The sequence below is a fragment of the Octopus sinensis genome, linkage group LG21, assembly GCF_006345805.1.
Source record: "Octopus sinensis linkage group LG21, ASM634580v1, whole genome shotgun sequence".
NCBI lineage: Eukaryota > Metazoa > Mollusca > Cephalopoda > Octopoda > Octopodidae > Octopus > Octopus sinensis.
Window position 1 is genome coordinate 13,294,591 of NC_043017.1, and position 26,173 is coordinate 13,320,763.

The following is a 26,173-nucleotide window of genomic DNA, read 5'->3' on the forward strand; positions in this document are numbered from 1 at the left end:
TCTTTTGCCAAACCGCTAAGTGACGGGGACGTAAACACACCAGCATCGGTTGTCAAGCAATGCTAGGGGGACAAACACAGACACACAAACATATACACACACACTTATATATATATATACATATATACGACAGGCTTCTTTCAGTTTCCGTCTACCAAATCCACTCACAAGGCATTGGTCGGCCCGGGGCTATAGCAGAAGACACTTGCCCAAGATGCCACGCAGTGGGACTGAACCCGGAACCATGTGGTTGGTTAGCAAGCTACTTACCACACAGCCACTCCTGCGCCTATGTCAACACACACAACAGTGGCTCCTTTTGTTGGCTTATATAGTAGAAAACACTTGCTCAAGGTGTCTCCCAGTGAGATTGCACCTGAAACCACATAGCTGGGAAGCAAACTTCTTAGTCACATAGCCATATCTGTGCCAATAGCCATGCTAACAAAAACACAAACATGTTAGCTTCACACATTTCTACATGTTACATTTTGAATGATGCTCAAAGAAAATTTTAAACCTACTTTTCTTTTAGGCCTTTCCCGACCACCTCGGTCTTTGTTTTTATCAGCAGATGATGGCTTTTGTCTGGCTAGTGGTACCCTTGGGTTTGACTTTTTAGGTTCTGGTTTCTTTGGCTGAGCCCGATGTGGTACCCATAAATTAGGAGAAGGTCTGAAAAATAAAGTTTAATTCAAAAGTTGAAGTTCAAGTGAACAGGATGTAACAGTAGGTACAGAAAATTATCTAATATAATTTATTGAGGGATAAACAGACCTATGGAGAAGCACTCCGTCGGTTACGACGACGAGGGTTCTGGTTGATCCGATCAACGGAACAGCCTGCTTGTGAAATTAACGTGTAAGTGGCTGAGCACTCCACAGACACGTGTACCCTTAACGTAGTTCTCAGGGATATTCAGCATGACACAGAGAGTGACAAGGCCGGCCCTTTGAAATACAGGTACAAGAGAAACAGGAAGTAAGAGTGAGAGAAAGTTGTGGTGAAAGAGTACAGCAGGGATCACCACCATCCCCTGCCAGAGCCTCATGGAGCTTTTAGGTGTTTTCGCTCAATAAACACTCACAACGCCCGGTCTGGGAATCGAAACCGTGATCCTACGACCGCGAGTCTGCTGCCCTAACCACTGGGCCATTGCGCCTCCACAAACAGACCTATAAATTGTAGTTAAGACAACAACAACCCAAATATGGCCCTCATATAAAACCTAACTACTTAACATGTATACCCCAGTCTGTAAGGATCTAACTAAGAGGGTTGGCAATGGGAAGGGTATCTAGCAGTAAAACATGGCCTTAGAAAACCGATCTAACCTTTGCCTGCATAGAAAAGCAGACATAAAACATTGATAATGACTTTGTTTAAAAGAATGTATTCTCTATTTCGCCCTTTTCAAGCCTAGCCAGGCTTATGGGCCCGGTTTCCATGGGATATGTATCCCCCCCCCCAGCTGGATGGGACACCAGTCCATCGCAGTGTTACTCAAGAAACAGGAAGAGAGAGTGAGAGAAAGTTGTGGTGAAAGAGTACAACAGGGGTAGCCACCACACCCTGCCGGAGCCTCGTGAAGCTTTTTAGGCGTTTTCACTCAATAAACACGCACAACGCCCAGTCTGAGAATTGAAACCGCGATCCTCCGACCGCGAGTCCGCTGCCCTAACCACTGGGCCATTGCGCCTCCACAAAGAATGTTTTATTGAGGCATTATTTTACAGGTGAATACCCTTCTTATTGTTAATGTTTCCCTGTTTTTTAAGGGATTTCATATTCCATACATCTTCAAAGGTACAAAAAAACAGCGCATAATTCACCGACAGAGGAATTGACAATAATGTCACCACTTGTAACTCAGCAGGTGATCTCATTCTCGCCCACAACATCATAAGCGGGAAGTGTAACCTCTCGAAAGAGCCGTTCTTCACTCCTGCTCCGGAGCGTCGGCTGCGGGGTCATTCCGAAAAGCTCTACCTGCGACGATTTCATCTCAATCGAAGGAGAGGAGCTTTCTCCGTCCGGGTTGCGGATCCGTGGAACAAGCTGCCAGACGAGATGGTGAAGATGCCGACGGCCGCTTTGTTCAAAGCCTCCCTGGACCTCAAGTGGCCTGAACTCTTTACATGAACACCACCCTGTACTTAACTCCATGTCCCCCTACATGGCCTTGCTATTTGCTTTTGAGCCAAATTAACTAACTAACTAACTAACAAATATAAACAGTTTAAACCTTATTTATTTAGTGATTCCTTCATTGTTACTTAAGTAATTATTGTGAAGTCTATGCTTTGCTGATGAGGTCTAATAAGACCAAAATATGTTTGGAATTGTGTTCCATACATATTGAACTGATTAAAATAATAGTCACTGCATATTTAATTCTGGTTAGCTTTTAATGATCCCTCCATTAATTATGTAAATTACTAACTTAAGTATTGTTTTCTATATGGATAACAGAGTTTTAACTTTTTTAATTGGTTATGGTAGAAAACAGACCTTAATTTCACTTTGTAATTTATTCATTTAGCCTTCGGCATCTTATTCATCTCACATATATTTTTCCATACAAGTACAAGTTAGATGACAGTATCTTGCCTCATATCTAGCTCCTTCATCCTCTGATTCGATTCCCAGACCGGGCGTTGTGAGCGTTTATCGAGCGAAAACACCTAAAAAGCTCCACGAGGCTCTGGCAGGGGATGGTGGTGATCCCTGCTGTACTCTTTCACCACAACTTTCTCTCACTCTTACTTCCTGTTTCTGTTGTACCTGTATTTCAAAGGGCCGGCCTTGTCACTCTCTGTGTCACACTGAATATCCCCGAGAATTACGTTAAGGGTACACGTGTCTGTGGAGTGCTCAGCCACTTGCATGTTAATTTCACAAGCAGGCTGTTCCGTTGATCGGATCAACCGGAACCCTCGTCGTCGTAACCGACGGAGTGCTTCCACATCCTCTGATACACAAAATAGTGAAGAAAACCTATAAACCTTTGCTACTGATGGCAGTACAAAAATGCATGCATTTCCTTCTGTCACTGGGCACTATAGAGGGCGCTGTCATCATTGTCCTCAGCCTCCTCCTTTAATGCCCATTTCCATGCTGGCATGAGTAGGACAATTTGACCAGAGCTGGCAAGCAGGAGAGGTGCACCAGGCTTCAGTTTAATTAGACTTAGTTTCTACAGACGTTATGGCCATATCACGTTGAAAGCACCGGTTCTCGTCTGATCACCGAAGTTAAGCAACATCGAGTCTAGTTAGTACTTAGATGGGTGACCGCTTGGGAAACCTAGGTGCTGTAAGCATTCCATTATTTCCCCGTGCCGGTGTCACGTAAAAAACACCCACTACATTCTCGGAGTGGTTGGCGTTAGGAAGGGCATCCAGCTGTAGAAACTGCCAAATCAAGATTGGAGCCTGGTGCAGCCATCTGGCTTGCCAGCTCTCAGTCAAAATCGTCCAACCCATGCTAGCATGGAAAGCAGACATTAAACGATGATGATGATGATGGATACCCTTCCTAATGCCAATCTCTTTACAGAGTGAGCTGGGTGCTTTTAACGCAAGTTCTCTCAACTACCCTTCAGCTTTCATTTGGAGTTATTGTTCACCTAAATGAGTTGCTTTCATCCTGGCAGTAAAGGATTCTTATCCCCTCTGTTCATTTCCTGTCCTAATTCGAAGGCCTTCCAAATAATGATCCCATACACTTTTCTAATAATACTAGAACATTAGTTTAATAACAACAACCCATTCAGTCCAGTCTTTCAAACATACCCATCACTGATCAATTATTATCAGACAGACTTACTTGTGTTCAACTGGAGTTGGAAGAGGCCAACTCTCTTGGTCTCTTGTAGGCTCTTCATGTACAAACAGGTAACTACCTGCATTGCATTTTTGCATTCCAGTAAGAATCGTTAAGATGTTTTTCACTGCATCGTACTCTTTTGTGAAGTAGGTTTTGGCCTTCAATAAAACAAAGTTATAAATAAATACAAACACACACACACACACACACACACACATATATATATATATATATATATATAATATATATATATATATATATATATATATATATATATATATATATATATATATATGTTTAAATACACACACACATATATTTATAATATATAGTGGCTGAAGATTGCTCAACATTTTAAAATTGATGTAATACTTACAGTGTTTAATAAAATGAAGTAGCATGAAACGATCGTACCACATTACCTCAGATATACTTGTTGCTTATTTTGATTATTTATAATATACATATATTACTGTTTTAAATAAACTAAGACATTAGATTTAACAAAGAAATCTCAGTAAATCTTTAACTGCTTTTGATACCTACCTCAGACAAGAAATCACCTTGAATTAATAGCTTCTATCAGTATTTTTATGAAAGAATCTTTCTTTGATTTATGTTTGCAGCACAAATGTAATGTAAAAAGAAATGTTAAATATTTAACTAAATTCCTCTCTTCTATCTTTTACTTGTTTCTTCCACAGGCATGAGTATCAAATGACTCCCCTATCCAATGTATTTTACATATATTTAAGATGTTAGGGTATGATTTAACCCTTTAGTGTTCAGATTATTCAATCAAACATAATGTCTATTGATTCCCATTGATTTGAATTAATCATGCATTTTCTCATATCTTCAAGATCTTGATGGTGTAATTACTTAATGTAGAATAACATTGTAGGGTAGGTGTGAGAGCCTGGATCTAGTCAGTTTGAACATAAAACAGATTAACTATTTTGGCCGGATATGGCCGGTTTAAATACTAAAGGGTTAAGGCAGATTTAGCTGTCATTTCAAGTAGAGTGTTTACATAGAAACCTCATTATTGGCTTGTGTTGTTTATCCCTAGGTCAGCTCTGATCAAGTAGGCCTGTAATCAAAGGTGTTGCTGCTGCAACCGTCTTTTCAAACAACACATCTCCCTATTCCTCACCACTAAGCAAGTGCAAGTTAGATATAAGATCAATCTACCTATCTACACACAGTTAACCTGTGTGGTTAGTGAGTGAGCTTTACCTATTTCTTTACTACCCACAAGGGGCTCAACACAGAGAGGACAAAAACAAAACAAAACACACACACACACACAGAGAAAGTTAGATACTTCATAACTTATGGTAATTTAATTTATCAAATCCCTGATGAATAACTGTAGACCAACATCTGCTCCCACAGAGTCTAGATTTTACTCTCCAGTATACGCAGAGCTACATTATCTGCTGTTTATTGAACACTTTAACACTTGTATTATTCTGTCAAATGTAATACTTATTTTATTCATATTCTTTTAAATTAATCATGCATCATCTCATAGCCTTGAGATTTTGATGATATGATTGTTTATTTTTAGAATGACATTGTAGAGGAGGTGTGAGAGGTCGGATCTGGTTGGTTTCAACAAAAAAACAGAATATGGCTGGATATGTGATTCTTGTTCTTTATTGCCCACAAGGGGCTAAACATAGAGGGGACAAACAAGGACAGACAAATGGATTAAGTCGATTACATCGACCCCAGTGCGTAACTGGTACTTAATTTATCGACCCCGAAAGGATGAAAGGCAAAGTCGACCTCGGCGGAATTTGAACTCAGAACGCAACGACAGATGCAATACCGCTAAGCATTTCGCCCGGTGTGCTAACGTTTCTGCCAGCTCGCCGCCTTGGATATGGCCAGTTTAAATGCTAAAGGGTTAAGGTGATTGAATCTGATATGAGGAATATTTACTTACTATATCTAGCAGGTCTAGCAACCACTTAGATATAGTCCTTCATTTGCTCAAATATATACAAGAATTGAAAAAGGCAGTGGCTGATAAACTAGATTAAACCGTATTTTGTATATAAAAATTGGTGGAAGATGATTACTTACTCGACTCCATGTGCTTTGTTTAGTTCGGTCTTTTGTACTGACAAGCAGTTTCTGAACTTTCAGTAACAATCCTCGGTAATAAACCAATGAAGTGTCATAGTTCCCCGTTATTGCATATTCTCGAGCATTTTTGGCAGTTTCTGCTATATCTGTTAACATACTGAAACAAATATATACATAAAACATTATAACATATATATATATATACACACACACATGTTTTTTAGTTCATTTTAGCCATTGTAGCTGGGTAGATCTATCTATCATAAGAAAGTGAGATGACAAAGGAATAAAGGGTTATCTTATGAACTTCATTAGCTTACAGCTGTTTCGGCAATAAGATGCAGTGGACTCATAGTCGAGTGCCTGAGTAATTACCTTATAGCTTCATTGGAGCTTCAAGTCTCTCTCTATCTATCTACACACACACACACAGTTAACCTGTGTGGTTAGTGAGTGAGCTTTACCTATTTCTTTACTACCCACAAGGGGCTCAACAAGGACAGATTAAGTCAATTATATTGACCCCAGTACGTAACTGGGGTCAATAAACATTAAAAGAATAGAATGAGCCTGTAAGCAACAAAACAAGAAAAGGAAATCTGGAGAGATTGATCAGGGGAGAAAAATAATAAAAAAGGAAAGTGAAAATGAAGAGACAGAATGACAAATAATCTCCATTACAATGAAATACTGAAAGTATCAAGAGGTTTTTAAGTCAAAACAACTCATTTAACACAAAACTGTACAAACAGTTATTATTCAATGGTTAAGATACCTATTTCTTTACTACCCACAAGGAGCTAAACACAGAGGGGACAAACAAGGACGGACAAACGGATTAAGTCGATTACATCGACCCCAGTGCGTAACTGGTACTTATTTAATCGACCCCGAAAGGATGAAAGGCAAAGTCGACTTCGGCGGAATTTGAACTCAGAATGTAGTGGCAGACGAAATACCGCTAAGCATTCCGCCCAGCGCGCTAACATTTCTGCCAGCTCGCTGCCTTGTGAGTGAGCTTTACCACCACATGGTTTCAAGTTCAGTCCCACTGTGTGGTACCGAGGGCAAGTGTCCTCTATTACAGCCTGGACCAAGCAATGGCTTGTGAGAGAATTTAGTAGACAGGAACTGTGTAGAAGCCCATCGTAAATACATGTGTGTGTGTGCACAAATGTATTTTCCCCCTCCCCACCTCTGCTTGACAAGAGGTATTGCTTTATGTATGTCTCTGTAACTTCATGATTTGGCAAATAAGTATCAGAGTTGAGCTGTTCAACTAGTCTTTAAGGCAGTGCTCCAGCATGGCTATAATGACTGAAACAAGTAAAAGATAAAAAAAAATTTGTGTGGTAAGTAGCTTGCTTACCAACCACATGGTTCCGGGTTCAGTCCCACTGCGTGGCATCTTGGGCAAGTGTCTTCTACTATAACCTCAGGCCGACCAATGCCTTGTGAGTGGATTTGGTAGACGGAAACTGAAAGAAGCCCGTCGTATATATGTATATATATATATATATGCGTGTGTGTGTTTGTGTCTGTGTTTGTCTTCCTAGCATTGCTTGACAACCGATGCTGGTGTGTTTATGTCCCCGTTACTTAGCGGTTCGGTAAAAGAGACCGATAGAATAAGTACTGGGCTTACAAAGAATAAGTCCCGGGGTCGATTTGCTCGATTAAAGGCGGCGCTCCAGCATGGCCGCAGTCAAATGACTGAAACAAGTAAAAGAATAAAAAGAAAAGAATATAACTTCCATGTCTTCAAGCTGTACAAGAGTTGTTAGAAATTCCTAATTTCTAGGTTACAATCTCCATGAAGGGCAACATTTTTGTGATAACTACTTTATATATATATATATCTTCTAGATTCTACAAAGGTCTCAGATTAGTAATTTTGTTCTGAAACAATCCTAAGTGCAAGGAAACAAGTCATTCATACTGACCTCAATACATTTGACTGACATTTATTTTTATGGATCTTAAAAGAATGAAAGACAAACCTGACTTCAACGAGATACAAGACTAACAATATAAAGGAATGCAACAAATAGTACAAGACAATTTTGTCTGAGGCTCTGCCAGTTCTGCAATTTAATAATAATAAGTAGAATTCTCAGTATTTAGTTTCCTTTCCTTGCTACATATCATTGCTTACTCATAAATAACACCCATAGTAAAAAGTCCAGCTTACTGTTTACTGAAGTCGCTGGGAGAAACTTAGAAAGTAATAACAACAACAACAACAATCATCATCATCATCATCATTTAGCGTCCGCTTTCCATGCTAGCATGGGTTGGACGGTTCAACTGGGGTCTGTGAAGCCAGAAGGCTGCATCAGGCCCAGTCTGATCTGGCAGTGTTTCTACGGCTGGATGCCCTTCCTAACGCCAACCACTCCGTGAGTGTAGTGGGTGCTTTTTACGTGCCACCCGCACAGGTGCCAGACGGAGCTGGCAAACGACCACGGACGGATGGTGCTTTTTACGTGCCACCGGCAATAATAATAACAATAATCTTTTCTACTATAGGCAAAAGGCTTGAAATTTTGGAGGAGGGGTTAGTCAAAAGAATCACCTCACACCCCAGTACTTGACTGGTATTTCTTTTTATTGACGAAACAAAGTTAACCTTTAGCACACTGTATTTTCTGTAGAATTGTTTCCGCTGTCACCACAATTGGAGGCTGGTGCAGCTCTCCAGTTGGCCAACTCTTGTCAAACCGGCCAACCCATGCCAGCATGGAAAACAGAAATTAACTGATGATGATGATAATTTCTGATGAAGGCTGCAAGATATACTGGTTGAGATGCTGTGACTATAACATCCAAGATGAAGACACTAGCCTCAATATCATCATCATCATCGTTTAACGTCCGTTCTCCATGCTAGCATGGGTTGGACGGTTCGACCGGGGATCTGGGAAGCCAGAAGGCTGCACCAGGCTCCAGTCTTATCTGGCAATGTTTCTACAGCTGGATGCCCTTCCTAACGCCAACCACTCCGTGAGTGTAGTGGGTGCTTTTTACGTGCCACCTGCACAGGTGCCAGGCGAGGCTGGCAACGGCCACGGTCGGATTAGTGTATTTTATGTGCCACCGGCACGGAAGCCAGTCGAGGCGGTGCTGGCATCGGCCACAGTGTATATAAATTATAGTATATATCTGGCTGATCTATGTAATAGACAGTGCATATATATAGATCACAGTGTATAAAAGAGAGTCGTGAATGCTAGTCAAACTGAAAGTTACTGAATGTAGCAGAAAGCCAGATGGTATGACAGCCAAAATGTTGTAATTATAGCAACCAAGATAAGTACACTAGTTTGAATAAATCGGGGTATAATAATAATTCCACATCTCAAATATTCAGAATAATTAATCCAATTTTATTTATAATTTAGTCAGGAGAGGAGGGCAGTGTCTGTGACCATTTGCAATGTCACCAAGATTGGCAGAGAGGAAGAAACTCCGACTCAAGGCTTATCCTCAGAAATAAACCTCACGTAAAACCATTATATTTATATGTACATTTTATTGATATTTGGTGACATTTTAAAACAATAATGCCTGTTGGTATAATTCTTGACACCTTTAAATACTATGTTGTTGGGTGAGAGAAACTGATCTAACTGCAAGCTTAGACAAGCTCTTGGGATTATTTATGTTTTAACACCATTACAGCATGCAAGCAAGCTACTATTATAAACAGTAGCTAGTTGTTGCAGAGTTGACACTTGAATAATTTATATATATAATTATATACAGATATCAGGTGCAGATTGCATTGAATAACTTATATATATATAATTATATACAGATATCAGATGCAGATTGCATCAAATAACTGGCCATAGGAGGTGCTCTCTAGGGGTTAAAAATAGCAGTAATGTCAGTTCCTACAGAACATCCATGTTTAATTGGTGATAAACATTACTTTTCTGTATAGTTACTACCTTCATCTCATATAGAGATTTTCTAACTAGCTAATTTGCTTATATATACAGATACACACACACACACACACACACACACACACACACACATATATATATATAAATATATATATATATATATATACATATATATATATACACACACACATATAAATACATTATATCATATATATAAATATACAATAAGACTATTGTTTGAAATGATCTTTAGAAATTACTTCATTTATCTCTTTCTCAAATGGCTCTACCCTCCTGATCTTAGTATTTATAAGGGCCTTTATATAAATAACCCTTCTAAACAAGTACCACTAAGAAACTATAAATATCATGCAGTGAGTAACAATGATAACTTCTTAAACCTATAATATAACCCTTAATTTTAAAAAAAGATTAATTATTCCTTTAGTGGATACCAGACATCAGTCTTTTATTGATATTAGCTAAATAAGTAAATCGCAGGAGTGGCTGTGTGGTAAGTAGCTTGTCTGCCAACCACATGGTTCCGGGTTCAGTCCCACTGCGTGGCACCTTGGGCAAGTGTCTTCTACTATAGCCTCGGGCCGACCAAAGCCTTGTGAGTGGATTTGGTAGACGGAAACTGAAAGAAGCCCGTCGTATATATGTATATATATGTATGCGTGTGTGTGTTTGTGTTTGTTCCCTAGCATTGCTTGACAACCGATGCTGGTGTGTTTATGTCCCCGTTACTTAGCGGTTCAGCAAAAGAGACCGGTAGAATAAGTACTGGGCTTACAAAAGAATAAGTCCCGGGGTCGAGTTGCTCGACTAAAGACGGTGCTCCAGCATGGCCACAGTCATATGACTGAAACAAGTAAAAGAGTAAAAAGAGTATATAACTTTTAGTCTAATATATTTTGAATTATACTTTTTCTAAAAATCTTCTCTATTGGTGTTAATAAGCTACATATACTTTACCATAGTATTAGTAATTAAGCCATTTTATTTCCTTTTTCTATGGTGTTCTGCTCTACTTGATTATTTTATTATATTTCTTTATCATTTTATAATTAGCCTTTATTTATTTATAAAATTAATGTAATTTTTGTATCTCTATAAATTCATACTTAGCTTATATAAAACTATACTGGTATATTCGCTACTTTAAGGCGGTGAGTGGGCGAAATGCATAGCCGTATTTCGTCTGCCGTTACGTTCTGAGTTCAAATTCCGCCGAGATCGACTTTGTCTTTCATCCTTTCGGGGTCGATAAATTAAGTACCAGTTACACACTGGGGTCGATATAATCGACTTAATCAGTTTGTCTGTCCTTGTTTGTCCTCTCCGTGTTTAGCCCCTTGTGGGTAGTAAAGAAATAGGTATATTCGCTACTTATAAAAAATACTGCCTAGATTATAATTTTATTAATATATAATTAGCATGTTCCTTTACCTCAATACTCCTTTATTAATACCAGTATATACCAATTAATCAATATTCACAGATACCATCTGATGAGTTAGTATTTAAGTGTACAATATGTGTAAATATTAAACTATTTCTGGATAATTTATTTTCCTCCCTCTATTGTAGTAAATGTTTGGAATATACTCAAAAGCATTCATAAATTTCTATCCTTTCGTTATAATATTCTTCTTAATAATCCTTTGAATAACCCTAAACTTTAACTGTATACAATATAACATTGTTTAAAATATTTAAATATAGTACTACATGATAAGACTTCTCCTGTTTCATTATCAATGGTCTGCTAGTGGGCAACCCCCTTAATTACCAGCTAACATCTTGTTTTGAGTTTTCCTTTACCAAACCTCATGATATCGCTTCTAATAAATCTTGATTTTCATGACTATACCAACTATGATGTCTGTGAGACAGCATGTTCTTTGTCTATCTCCTTAACTTCTTGCTCTGCATTTTAAAGTGATGTAATGGTTGCATTGTTCAATTAAATGGAGTTGCATGAAATGATTGTACTGCATTACCTCTGGATATCCTTGTTGCGTACTAAATTCTGGTGCCTCAACTTATGTACCATATTCATCTGAATCTATCTATCTATATATACATATAGATTCTTTCCTTAATTTTTAAAGTTTAAAACATTTTTTAAACTAAATTTAATTTTATCCCATTTTTATACATTACTGTATACACACCTTTTATAAGGCTTTACTTTTGCATATATCCAGGGACCTAAAATAATATATTATAAAATATCCGCATATGGAACAGAATTGAAGAAATATTTATAAACGTATAGGCCACAAACTCTATTAAACACAGGAGTTAAAGTTTCTACATACTAATCAAATTGCTTTAAAAAAAAAAAACAATGAACACCTAGAGAGAAACCATACAGACTAACAACCCTCTACACCTACTCACACCTTTTTGTGAACCTCAAAGCATGAGATAAACAAACTTCTATACTCACAACACCATGACATACCTGACTAATAACTCACATATTCCAAATAAGAACAGGAAAAAAATGATAACAAATAAAGAAACTAACCAGCTAAGACATAGCATCAATTTACATTCGTTTATGAACCACTAAGAATTTCCATTACAAAAAAGTTGAGGCGGAGGAGTGGCTGTGTGGTAAGTAGCTTGCTAACCAGCCACATGGTTCCGGGTTCAGTCCCACTGCGTGGCATCTTGGGCAAGTGTCTTCTGCTATAGCCCCGGACCGACCAATGCCTTGTGAGTGGATTTGGTAGACGGAAACTGAATGAAGCCTGTCGTATATATGTATATATATGTATATATATGTGTATATATATATATATATATATATATATGTGTGTGTGTGTGCTTGTGTGTCTGTGTTTGTCCCCCTAGCATTGCTTGACAACTGATGCTGGTGTGTTTACGTCTCCGTTCACTTAGCGGTTTGGCAAAAAAGACCGATAGAATAAGTACTGGGCTTACAAAGAATAAGTCCCGGGGTCGATTTGCTCGACTAAAGGCGGTGCTCCAACATGGCCGCAGTCAAATGACTGAAACAAGTAAAAGAGTAACACCAAGTTAAATAATGGACTTTGTGGCTCTGACCTTTACATTGTCAAAGGAAAGGATTAAATCCAATAAAACCAAAAATAACTAAAACTACTGGCACACCCTTTAACTACCTACCAAACAGAACACATCTAAATATGCGCCTCTGCTTACAAAGTTTTGTATACATGAATAAATTCAAAACAATAACCCCAAATTTAATCAATAAAAAATTTTCCAAAACACCTCTCCACAATAACCCACCCTAAAACCTAATTACCACTCCACTCAAACCCACACACCCAAAGAAGATTTTAATTCAACAGACACTATATAAAGCCAAGATTAACTCCAATGCATCACAATCCGATGATGGCTTAACTAGTTGAAACTTTGAAATTATGGTCAATAATATTCTTGCTTAAGGATAATAAATTTGTACTCTTCAAAAGTGTAGAGTAACCCATGAGATTAATTTAAAATTGTTTATATTATAACTGAACATAAATCAAACATTAACAATATATGCACACACATACACAAATTATATATATACACTGAATAAGTGTTTCACCTCTTTACTCTCTTTTACCTGTTTCAGTCATCCGACTGCGGCCATGCTGGAGCACCGCCTTTAATCGAGCAACTCGACCCCAGGACTTATTCTTTTGTAAGCCCAGTACTTATTCTATCGGTCTCTTTTGCCGAACCGCTAAGTAACGGGGACGTAAACACACCAGCATCGGTTGTCAAGCAATGCTAGGGGGACAAACACAGACACACAAACATACACGCACACACATATATATATACATATATACGACGGGCTTCTTTCAGTTTCCGCCTACCAAATCCACTCACAAGGCATTGGTCGGCCCGGGGCTATAGCAGAAGACACTTGCCCAAGGTGCCACGCAGTGGGACTGAACCCAGAACCATGTGGTTGGTTAGCAAGCTACTTACCACACAGCCACTCCTGCTCATCATCATCATCATCGTTGTTTAACATCCGCTTTCCATGCTTGCATGGGTTGGACGGTTTGACTGAGGACTGGTGAGCCAGAGGCTGCACCAGGCTCAATCTGATCGGGCAAAGTTTCTACAGCTGGATGCCCTTCCTAACACCAACCACTCCACAAGTGTAGTGGGTGCTTTTATGTGTCACCGGCACAGAGGCCAGTCAGGCAGTTCTGGCAACGATCAGGCTCAAAAGGTGTTTTTACGTGCTACCTGCATGGGAGCCAGTCCAGCGGCACTGGCAACAACCATGCTCAAATGCTGTTTTCATGTGCCGATGAGGCAACGATCATGTTTGAATGGTGCTTTTCATATGCCACCAGCATGGGAGCCAATCCGTGGCCTTGGTAACGATCATGCTCGGATTTGCTTTTAACATCCCACTGGCATGAGTGCCAATCAGGGGGTGCTGTCACTGGCCACGTCAGTGATTTTGATTTGTTTTCACTTGCCTCAATAGGTCTTCGCAAGCAAAGTTCATTGTTCAATGAATGAGGGGTAATCATAATTGGGCGAGTTACACCCATGTGACATGTAAAAAGCACCAACCGATCGTGGTCGTTGCCAGCTTCCTCTGGCCCCTGTGCCAGTGGCGCGTAAAAAGCACCCACTACACACATGGAGTGGTTGGCGTTAGGAAGGGCATCCAGCTGTAGAAACACTGCCAGATAAGACTGGAGCCAGGTGCAGCCTCCTGGTTTCCCAGATCCCGGTCGAACCGTCCAACCCATGCAAGCATGGAAAACGGACGTTAAATAATGATGATGATGAAACAATGTTAGAAAATTCAACAACTTTTTACATCAAATATACATAATTACGAGCTGCCTTCTGGCAAGGCACGGCATGTGTTCAGCCACTCTGCCACCGTCGAAGTCATGGGACCGTAGTATGGCAGGTTGTGAAGAAGTAGGCGGCGAGCTGGCAGAATCGTTAGCACGTCGGGCGAAATGCTCAGCAGTATTTCGTCTGTCGCTACGTTCTGAGTTCAAATTCCGCCAAGGTCGACTTTGCCTTTCATCCTTTTGGGGTCAATTAAATAAGTACCAGTTACGCACTGGGGTCGATATGATCAACTTAATCCGTTTGTCTGTCCTTGTTTGTCACTTCTGTGTTTAGCCCCTTGTGGGTAGTAAAGAAATAGGTTGTAAAGAAGTACCAGAAGATCTCAACTAAGCCAATGGTGCTTCTTACATTGAAGCTGAGCAGTGGAATCCTAGAAGGTCAACGGTCAGGATCATCAAGCTCTATCAAAAGAGTAACTGCAATGCATCCATAGGGGTGGCATTGATGGTTGTGCAATCAATCAGCTAATGAAAGAATCACTAGGACTCAAGCTCCCAATTCAAATTCATAATAATGGAATTGGATGAATACGACAGAGAGTAATGGAAATTTGTGAAAGCAGTGAAAAAAAATATTCTCTACCATTGATTAAGCAGAAAAGAAAAACATTTTTTGAATTCATATTGATAATTTAAGCTTTAAAGGATTTGATATATTGATCATTTAAAATTTCTTTCTTAACCCCTTACCCAACAATTATTTTGAAAATAAATGTATTTTTTCAGACATATTTTTTATTAGTTTCAGTCAATACATGCTCTATAACTCTTTCATCTATATACAAAGACAAAAAATCAAAAGGACTCATTGTCACTGCCAGACGTATAAAGTGAGCGAATATACTCGTATATGTCAAAAAAGAGTTTATAATAGACGAAGGAACTCGTTTGCTGTCGATTTTGGCGAGTTAACTCGCCAGAGATAGAAAAAAACGATTTCGGTCAAAATGCATGTATTCGTTTCTGTCGGGTAAGGGGTTAAAATCCAAAATATAAAAGTAATCTTACGCTTCACTCATTATCAGCCAGCATAGGTCTTTAAGATCCCAACTTCTTCAGTAAATGAAAATTAAATCTGGAAAGGAAAATAAAGTTCTAAGGTTATCAAAGAAATCAAAATATTTATATTAGGAAAGAAACTAAATTTTTAAAGACAAGAAGCAAATACAATTCTGAGAATTTCCTAATCCCCACTCCTGGTAAGGATTAAAATACATAGTTTATGTTAAAATTTTAGTCTTAGAAATGGTACAGGTTCTTACAAGTCAAATATTGAAAGACAAACTATTGCAGATCAATCCAATTCTTTGGCATGAAATAAATGATTTTGAGGTATTGTTTCTCTATGCTTGTGGACCTTAACAGCCTTAATTTGTAACTTCTACTTACCTCGTGTCTTGAGGGGGCCACCTGGATACCTCATCTATCTCTCTTTCAAACACCTACTGATCACTCTGTCCCCTACTAAATGTGAGTAACTATGCAGCTCTACTACAAGAACTTGCACAGCCCTCCACCTCTTCTTGCACACTCTAAACCCACTGGTTCTCAACTTGGGTCCACTTACGATCTTGTTAAAATGTATGTGCAATTTCTTATAATAATTAATTAATTATGAAAATGGAATTTTTTTTTTCTACTCTAGGCACAAAGCTCTTTTCTTCCTGGGTGTAGGATACCAAGGACCACATTTTTATTTCTTTACTACTCACAAGGGGCTAAACACAGAGAGGACAAACAAGGACAGACACACGGATTAAGTCGATTATATCGCCTCAGTGCGTAACTGGTACTTATTTAATCAACCCCGAAAGGATGAAAGGCAAAGTCGACCTCGGTGGAATTTGAACTCAGAACGTAATGGCAGACGAAATACGGCTACGCATTTCGCCCGGCGTGCTAACGTTTCTGCCAGCTCGCCGCCTTTACCAAGGACCACATTACCTAATGTGCCCCAGTTTTTTTAAAAACACTAGGATGAACTACGAGAGATTTGGCTGCTATTTCTAGCAAATAGAATGATCAAGTGGAGCAGTCATGGGTAACTGCAGCCCATGAGACTTTCTGAATGGCATGTTTAACAAAAAATTACCTTGAATTTTTTAGTTGTGTGGCCTGCCAGATGATGAACCATGTCTCATACAGCTTACTGTTTGAAAAAGGTTGGCCATGCAAGATGAAGAGTTTCTCCTCCCCAGGGTGATTTGGTTACTATTTTGTAGCTAGTCAAGAAACAGCTGAGAGGATCCCACATTAGCTCCCACATCATGTTTAGAAAACGTATCAAACACAAAAATGGACATTTAAATCATAAAACAGCTGTTCAAAAAAAATATATATATATACACATTACATACATACATACATACACATATGTGTGTGTGTGTGTATATATATATATATATATATATATATATATATATATAATATATATATATATATATATACATATGTGTGTGTATGTGTGTATATATATATACATGTGTATATATATATATTTATATATATATATATATACATATATATACATGTGTATGTATGTGTGTATATATATATACATGTGTATATATATATATACATGTGTGTGTATGTGTGTATATATATATACATGTGTATATATATATTTATATATATATATATATACATATATATACATGTGTATGTATGTGTGTATATATATATACATGTGTATATATATATACATGTGTATATATATATATATACATGTGTGTATATATATATATATATATATATACACATACATGTGTGTATATATATATATATATATATATACACATACATGTGTGTGTGTGTGTATATATATATATATATATATATATATATATATATATATATATATGCATATATATATATATACATATATACTTGCGTGCGCGCACACACACACACACACATATATTTACTTTGTTTTGTTTTAGAGTTCTGAACAACCATTAAATTCACAGCAGCATGGAGAGATGAATATGAAAAGAAAAAAAGAGAAAAATATATTTTCTATAACAGCTGTGATGCCATCTGCTGGCACATATATAGAATCAGATAGAGATACACACTCAGAGTCACAAATATATAATTTAAGTTTAGTAGAGAATACCAATAACCTTATTATTATTACTATTATTATTCAGGTCAAATTCTGCTGAGTCCAACTTTGTCTTATATCCTTTCGAGATTAATAAAATAATTACCATTTGATCACTGGAGTCGATGTAATTAGCTTATCCTTTGCCTGAAATTTGCTGGCCTTGTACCAAAATTTGATATTATTCAAGATCACAGCATACATGTACACTGCAACATAATTTCTTTTCCTCAACAGGCCCTGCCCAATTTAACATTGTCTCGAAAGAGATCAAAGAGGAAAAGGATCCCATCAACTTTAAACGGAGTCTGGATAGATTCCTTCAAGGAATACTAGATAAGCCACCGATAATTGGATACAACTCACTACTTGAATGGACCATAAACAAAACTTGACTTAAACAGGATTCAGATAATCCTATCAGGTGGTGCTATTAAGTTAGACATGGTCTGGACCAATCTTTGGTCGAAACATATCTAAGTTGAAGTTTTATCTAAGTTTTATTATTATTATTAAAAGGATTTACAAAAGAAAATAGTTTCATAGAATTATGTAGGAATGAGAGAGCCTTATTTCATGAGGCCCTCTCATTCCTACTAAGCTAATACAAATCTGATCAAGTGTTGTATACAAGTTCACCAGGTTTCTTTAACAGTGGCTAGGAACCCTCTTGCCCACATTCAAATTTGAAGTTACCATGTGATCAAATTTTCCATAATCTCATATGTAAAAAAAAACAAAAATAAAAAAAGGGGGTTTAAGCCAAAAGACAAAAAATGGTAATTTAATACATAAAGAGCATTACCCAGTCTTAGGACAGATTCACCATATTCCTACACAAGACAGAGGCAAATTGGCAGAATTAGTAGAACTTTTGACAGAATAACTCTCAGTATTTGTTCTGACTCTCTGCACTCAAATCCTGCCAAGGTCAACTTTGCCTTTCCCCTTTTTGGAACCAATAAGGAAATACAAAACGATTCAAGGCAGTGGATTGGCAGAACTGTACAAACATTGAGCTGACTGCCTCGATCTTTGCATTCAAATCCCACTGTAGCCTACATGGTTGGTCAACTGAAGCTATTGCTCAAATTAACACTGCCATCTGGTACCTTGGGTGCAAACTCTTTCTGTTGCATGTATTTGGGCCAGGTTTGCACTGGTGCTGGTGCCACATAAAAAGTACCCAGTAAACTCTGTAGTGGATGAAATTAGGAAGAGCCCCCAGCTGTAGAAACCAAACCAAAACAGACTAGGGAACCTGGTGTGATCCTTGGCCTTACCAGTTCCTGTCAAACCATCTAACAATCACCAGTATGGAAAACAGGTGTTAAATGACAATGGTGATGATAATGATGATTCTCCTTCCTTTCCAACAGTTTTAAGGCCCTGTAACAGGAGATGGGTACTGCTTTCTCTCCTGACTAAAAAAAAAAAAAATATTGTTTTCTAATTTGAACAAAAGGCCAGCAATTTTAGGGCAGATGCTCAGTCAATTGCATTGAATCCAGTGCTCAAATGGTACTTATTGACCCTAGAAAGAAGAAAGGGGGGAAAAAAAAAAATCGACCTTAGCAGCATTTGAACTCAGAATGTAAAGCCAGAAGAAATGTTGCTAAGCATTTTGCCCAGCATTTCTTTTACTTGTTTCAGTCATTTGACTGCGGCCATGCTGGAGCACCACCTTGAATGGTTTTTAGTCGAACAAATCGACCCCAGGACTTATTTTTTTAAGCCTAGTACTACTTATTCTATCATCTCTTTTCCCGGACTGCTAAGTTACAGGGACCTAAATACACTGACACTAGTTGTCAAATTTTGATTGGGGGGGGGGCAAAAACACGCTTAGATATATACATACACACACACACACACACATAAATATATATGTGATCACGTGACCGACCAGTCCATCAGATGTAGTTACACATCGCTGGTCACAATGTGTTCGCATTGTTTTAGCCTTCGAATGACACCACCCCGCTGGCTAAGCGAGCAGGCCAACAGAAGAAAGAGTGGGAGAAAGAGTGGTGAAAGTGTACAGCAGGGATCACCCCTTCCCCTACCGGAGCCTTATGGAGCTTTCAGGTGTTTTCGCTCAATAAACACTCACAACACCTGGGTTTGGGAATCAAAACCGTGATCCTACGACCGCGAGTCCGCTGCCCTAACCACTGTATATATATATATGTATACACACACAATAGGCTTTTTTAGTAAAATAATTCTGTCATTATTAAGCTGGTGTTTGGAACAAATTAACATGAAATTTTAATGAGTATGCGCTGCATCTAAGCATGTCATTAAATATGGTAGCTGCAAAATAAACTTCTTAACTGCAACTGTCATGTGTGCAGCCTTTTAGCTTTTGTTTCAGTCATTAGACAAACACAGAACATAAAAACACATGTACATAGATATCTATATATATATAAAACTGTAGTTGTGTGAGTGTCTGTCTCCTACGATTTAGATTCCTAACTACTCCCACATTTTGCGGTGCAGTTTAACCAAATTCGGGTATTTTATAGTCGTGATTAATATCGAGCCCGTCTGGCTATTAGCGCGCATCTACGATGAGTCTACGATTTTAAAAATAATTTAACATCATTTTTTATTCCATTTTAATGCATAATTTTTCGTGTGTCGATGGCGGCGGAGTTGGCGTCCACGCTCAAACACCTGCACCTGTGTTTGCTTCTCCCCCTTCTTCCCTCCCTCGTGAAGCTGTGGGAAAGGGAGTGTAAGGAAATCAACGTCGTAATGCGTTGTCAAGGAGACCAGCGTTCTTTTAGAACAACGACTTCATGGCTTGAAGACACCAAAACAGAAATGGCTAAGAAAGCCCGAATTAGCATCTATAAGGGAAGTAACTCTCTAAAAATGCTTATATAGTTATTTCCCTTACAAACCCGAGCAACGCCGGGCGATACTGCTAGTAAATATATACAATAGGCTTTTTATTTAGTTTCCGTCTACCAAATTCACTCACAAGGCTATGGTTGGCCTGAGGCTATAGTAGCAGACACTTGCCCAAGGTTCCGTGCAATGGGACTGAACCTGGAACTATATGGTTGAGAAGCAAGCTTCTTAGCACTCAGACACCCCTGTGCCTTCACACAGCTATACCTGTATGCTCACTATCATAAAACCACAACTGACTTCAGAGATGATAGATGGTCACACAACTCTTTACTCTTTTACTTGTTTCAGTCATTTGACTGTGGCCATGCTGGAGCACTGCCTTTAATCGAGCAAATCGACCCCGGGACTTATTCTTTTAGTAAGCCCAGTACTTATTCTATCGGTCTCTTTTGCCGAACCGCTAAGTAACGGGGACATAAACACACCAGCATCGGTTGTCAAGCAATGCTAGGGGTGACAAACACAGACACACAAACACACACACGCAGATATATATATATATATACATATATATATGACGGGCTTCTTTTCAGTTTCCGTCTACCAAATCCACTCACAAGGCATTGGTCGGCCCGGGTCTATAGTAGAAGACACTTGCCCAAGATGCCACGCAGTGGGACTGAACCCGGAACCATGTGGTTGGTTAGCAAGCTACTTACCACACAGCCACTCCTGCGCCTATATATTTCCAACAGATTACTAATATGGGTTTCAAGAAATTAGATATCCCAGTCACACACAATATTATATTTTAAAATTGCAATTACTTACAGTGATATCAATCATAGTCTTGAGTTCGGTTTTGGATATTGTTACAAAAGTATATTTTTGAAATATCTAATAGACATTCCTACTTTTATTAGGGGCTTTATATATAGTGCCTTCTCTCTCTCTCTCTCTCCAACCCCATCTCTCACCTTATCTTTCTTCCTGGCATCAATCTTATCTTTATATCAGCTGACATTAATACCACTCTGCAGGTATAAACAAAATAGGGCAAGACTATTATCCCAAAAGTCATACGAGATAGATAATGCCCTTACCATATTTCTAGCAACACTAATACCTGCCCCATTCGCATGTCTTAACCGTTTTTGTCACCTTCCTTTGCTCACAGAGGCTCCATTGCCCCACCCCACCCCATATCTATACAGCTGGCTTTCCTGTTGAGTTTTCTTTCAAGGGAGTAAGTGCACTGGTAAACGTCTGTTGGAGCAAGTTTCTGACCCAGCTTCAATTCCCACTCAGAGACATCTCAATTTTATACTGTTAACAATTTCATTACCAAATTTCTTTTGAAATATACTGCCTTCGTTTCAATCAATTTTGAAAATAAAGTCTTTAACATAAAATAAATGTCATTATTAAGTTGGTGTTTAAGGCGGGGAGCTGGCAGAATTGTTAGCACGCCAGGTAAAATGCTTAGTGGCATTTTGTCCGTCTTTACGTTTTGAGTTCAAATTCCATCAAGGTCAACTTTGCCTTTCATCCTTCTAGGGCAAAAAAAAAAAAGTTCCAGGGGTCAATGTAATTGAATTATCCTCTCCCCTGTCATTGCTGGCCTTGAGTCAAAATTTGGAAACATTATTAAGATAGTGTTTGGAACATTAGTTAACACTCGCACTATGACCCGGCAACGCCAGGTCATAGTACTAGTGCATGCATATACAGCTGCGTGCGCACATACAAGCGAGTACTGTCCAAATCTCCGACCAATTACATACAGCTAGCTGGCATTCAATTGGCGTATCAAGTTTCGGGCATTTTGACTGGGTTTTGGATAGAAAATTCACAAAAAAGTCACTTCTATTGATTTTTTAATGGCTTTGCGGGGTGACTGGGAAAAAGTAAAGATGTGCACGACCACCCTTGGACGGTTTTGAATGACCATAGAAAGAGCAAACCCTCTAACTGAAAAATTGTGGATTTGTATAAAGGACACACACACAGACAGACATTTTGCAGTTTATATATATAGAGATGAAATGGAAGGTTTTAAGTAAGATCACTTTAAAAAGAAAAGAAGTTCATATTATAGAACCAAGAGCAGTCTCAGATAAGCTGGTATCAAAAGGGTTAATGTCTTTGTTAAAGAACAAAAAAACTCTCACATTTCTGCTTCTCCCAAGTGATCTGCATCTGTCTATTCTATTTGGAACCTTTCAATATTTCTCTGTTGCTTGTCAATTCTATATTTAACCAGTTATCAGCACTTCTATACATACATTATCCTCATTCAGATTCTGTACTTTCTCACTGATAGAGAGATGCAAGATACTCCAGAGCGACGAAACTGAGGGCAATGGTATCCAAAAGATATTAAAGCATCCGGTTTGTTTTTCTAGCTTTTTATCTTGTCCTACAGAGGATTGCATAAACCAAGAAACATTAGCTTTAAGCCTCGAGAGTAAATAACTAGCAGACAAGATATTATTAGCTGATTGCACAGGAACATGCAGCAGATTTTAATCCAGAGGGAAGAACAGATATGTTACCAGCTGATTATACATGATGCATGGAGGGAAGAAAATATAATTGAATGCACGAAAGAAAAATTTTGAAGCGTTAAAGAGTATTTGAAAATTAAAAACTAATTTGCATAGCAGAGGCACAACATCTCTTCTACAGTGATGAATTAACCTTATAAAAGACCCATTGCATATGTGAGAGAGAGAGAGAGAGAGAGAGAGAGAGAGAGAGAGAGAGAGAGAGAGAGAGAGAGAGAGAGAGAGAGAGAGAGAGTGTGTGTGTGTGTTTAAATGTATGTAAACATTTATATATCAACTTTCTGTTTGGTGAATATGTGAAAATATTTTTAGAACTTGAAGGAAGACCGGAATAAATTCTTGACATAAGAAAATTTAAGATATTTTGGAGCTGATGATTTATTTAAAGTATGTAAATAAATAAATTAATTAAATAAATAAAAGCATCAGCAGCATGATATAAGTTAATTTAAAGTTTGACAGCCTGCTTTTTTTATGTGTTGTTTATTTAGTTTCACATCCATTTTTTAAACCATCCTGGGTGGTGGAATGGTTTTCAAACTTGCCTCCTAACATTAGGGTAGAGTATTATTACAACTGAATGCTATTGCTACATGAGTCTTCTATGAAAGGGGAGTGGTACTCTTTTTCAGGTTAGTAAACCGAGATGAGTAACATAACCGACTATGTGCTTAACAAAATGTGCGCGGCAAGGTTTGAAAAAGTAATTACGCAACCAGCAGTTATATGCACTTTATGGTACACATGTGTATAACATTCTTATTTTTACAACTGGTTTTCTTCTGATATCAGCATGAGTTGGACAAGACATTTTGAAGCTGTATTCTATGGCTGGATGCCCTTCCTGATTCCAACCCTTATTTGTATCCAAGTAAACTACTTTATTTCACTGATTTTTTCCCATGTCATACTGCCAGACTGTGAGGCATAAGTAAATATTATTGCTGCTGAAGCAGTTTCAATGCAAAGATACAAAGAAGCAAATACATACATGCATACACACACACGTGCATACACCTCACTACAAATCATAATTTCATTTCAACGTCTATAGTTCCAAGCTAACATACCTTGGACAGGACAAAACTGAAACAGGATTTTTACAGCCAGAATTACTTCTTGTCACCAACCCACATCTGTTCTTCAAGTAAGGCTTTTCAGTCCAAAGGAACTTGAAAGCACAGAGCTAATGAATGATTTATCAACAGAAAATGCCGCCAACAAACACCACCAGTTGCAGACCAACAACAAATGGCAATGTCACAGCCAGTAGTTATAACTCAGCATAGTTTTGAAAAACATTCACACAGCTACACACATAATGGGTTTCTGTACAATTTCCATCAATCAAATTTCACTCATGATGTATTGGCCAACTCAAGGCTATAACAGGACATTTGCCCAAGGGCTACACAATAGACTGAACCTGACACTACATGGTCGCAAAGTGAACTTAGTAATCACATAACAATGCCTGTACCTAAAAAAAAATTATTTTTTCATCTTTTAATCAAGAGGGAAGGTACCCTCTAACCAGGAACCCAACCTAAATGCTTGCAACAGAGTAGATTCAGTTAAAGGCATCCAATGTACCAACTAGTGGTATTAAACTATGTGACAGGTTAAGTCTACCACATCCAAGGTTATATATATATTTGTTTATATGTAAATGTACTTCAATAATTCTAACTGAATTATCATCATTTAATGTCCGTTTTCAATGCTGGCATGGATCGGACAGTTTAACTAAAAACTGGTAAGCTGGGTTCCAGTCTGATTTGGCATGGTTGCTACAGCTGGATGCTCTTCCAAATACCAACCACTCCAAGAGTGTAGTGGGTACTTTCTACATGTCACCAGCATGGGTACCAGTTTTGTAACATCAAAAATGAAAAATCTAATAGGGAAAGATCTTCACCTTGGCACTGTCAGGCATTGATATAAACCATTAGAGAGATGGTTCAAAAATGGAATAAATTGATGTGCTGTGAAGAAGAGGGAAAATGGAATATTTTGGGAAGGACTCTTCATTGGAGTCAGAGTACTGCTGTCTGATATGTTATATTTCACTTCTTCACAGAGATGGATGCAGAAAGTGATCAATGAGTAACTCTACCATGACCTTCTCCAATTAACCAACATGACAGCAGGAAAATGACTGTACCTTGTGCACCAGCCAAGACATCATCTGGGATAAACACATCAATGAGAAGCTAAATCATGAGTGTCTTTCCAAAACCATAGTCATGGCTCATAACGAAGGATGCTGGTACTGTGACTGCCAATGAATACAGAACTCTAATGACAAAAATAGGAGTTGTGATAGGTACAGGCACGGCTGCTTCCTAATCACATGGTTTTGGGTTCAGTCCCAATTTACTGCACCTTGGTAAGTGTCTTCTATTACAGACCCAGGTCAACAAAAGCTTAGTCTGTCATTATTCTCAATGCAAGTACAAATTGTAGTCACTAATTGGTGACTTTCCTATGCAGGAAAATCATCAACTATCAGATTCACTCACAAAGCTTTGGTCAGCCTGGGGTTATAGTAGAAAACACTTGCCTAAGATACCACACAGTGAAGCTGAACCCAAAACCATGCAATTTCAAAGTGAGATTTTTAGCCATGCAGCAATGCCTACACCTACATTATTTCTGTTTTTTAATTAAAAAAAACCCCCAAAAAACTGGAGAATGTAACATTATAGCTTGCAGCTTGACAATAATTTCCCTGCTGTAAAAATTTGCAATCTTACTGTTCAGGTGCCCTGTTTTTTTGTTTCTTTTTTGTCAACATGTTTGTACAGTTTCATTATTTGAAGAAAAAAGTTTTTAAAAATTGGGTTAAAACATGTTGAGTTTTATAATACAAACAACACACTTCAGTCATTTTAATATGCTCTTTCATTTATTCAT

The 26,173-nt window shown here is 38.2% G+C and overlaps 1 protein-coding gene and 1 non-coding gene across 4 annotated transcripts in view; one reads left to right on the forward strand and one right to left on the reverse strand.

Annotated features, from left to right (window-relative positions):
* Positions 1-26,173, reverse strand: part of LOC115223008 (katanin p60 ATPase-containing subunit A1) — a 43,650-nt gene that overhangs the window by 11,853 nt on the left and 5,624 nt on the right. For 2 of the 3 annotated variants that reach the window (XM_029793431.2, XM_036512038.1), the window contains exons 2-5: positions 15,731-15,797; positions 5,923-6,082; positions 3,829-3,986; positions 525-675 (exon numbers count right to left, since the gene is read on the reverse strand). In XM_029793431.2, coding sequence (XP_029649291.1) covers positions 525-675; positions 3,829-3,986; positions 5,923-6,082; positions 15,731-15,741 — 480 coding nt within the window. In that variant the 5' untranslated portion in view covers positions 15,742-15,797. Of the gene's footprint in view, positions 1-524; positions 676-3,828; positions 3,987-5,922; positions 6,083-15,730; positions 15,798-16,814; positions 16,834-26,173 lie in introns of those variants that run through there. The other variant, XM_036512039.1, reaches the window with a different exon arrangement.
* Positions 3,204-3,322, forward strand: LOC115223063. Its single transcript, XR_003882781.1, has one exon. It is a non-coding gene; the product is annotated as a 5S ribosomal RNA (ribosomal RNA).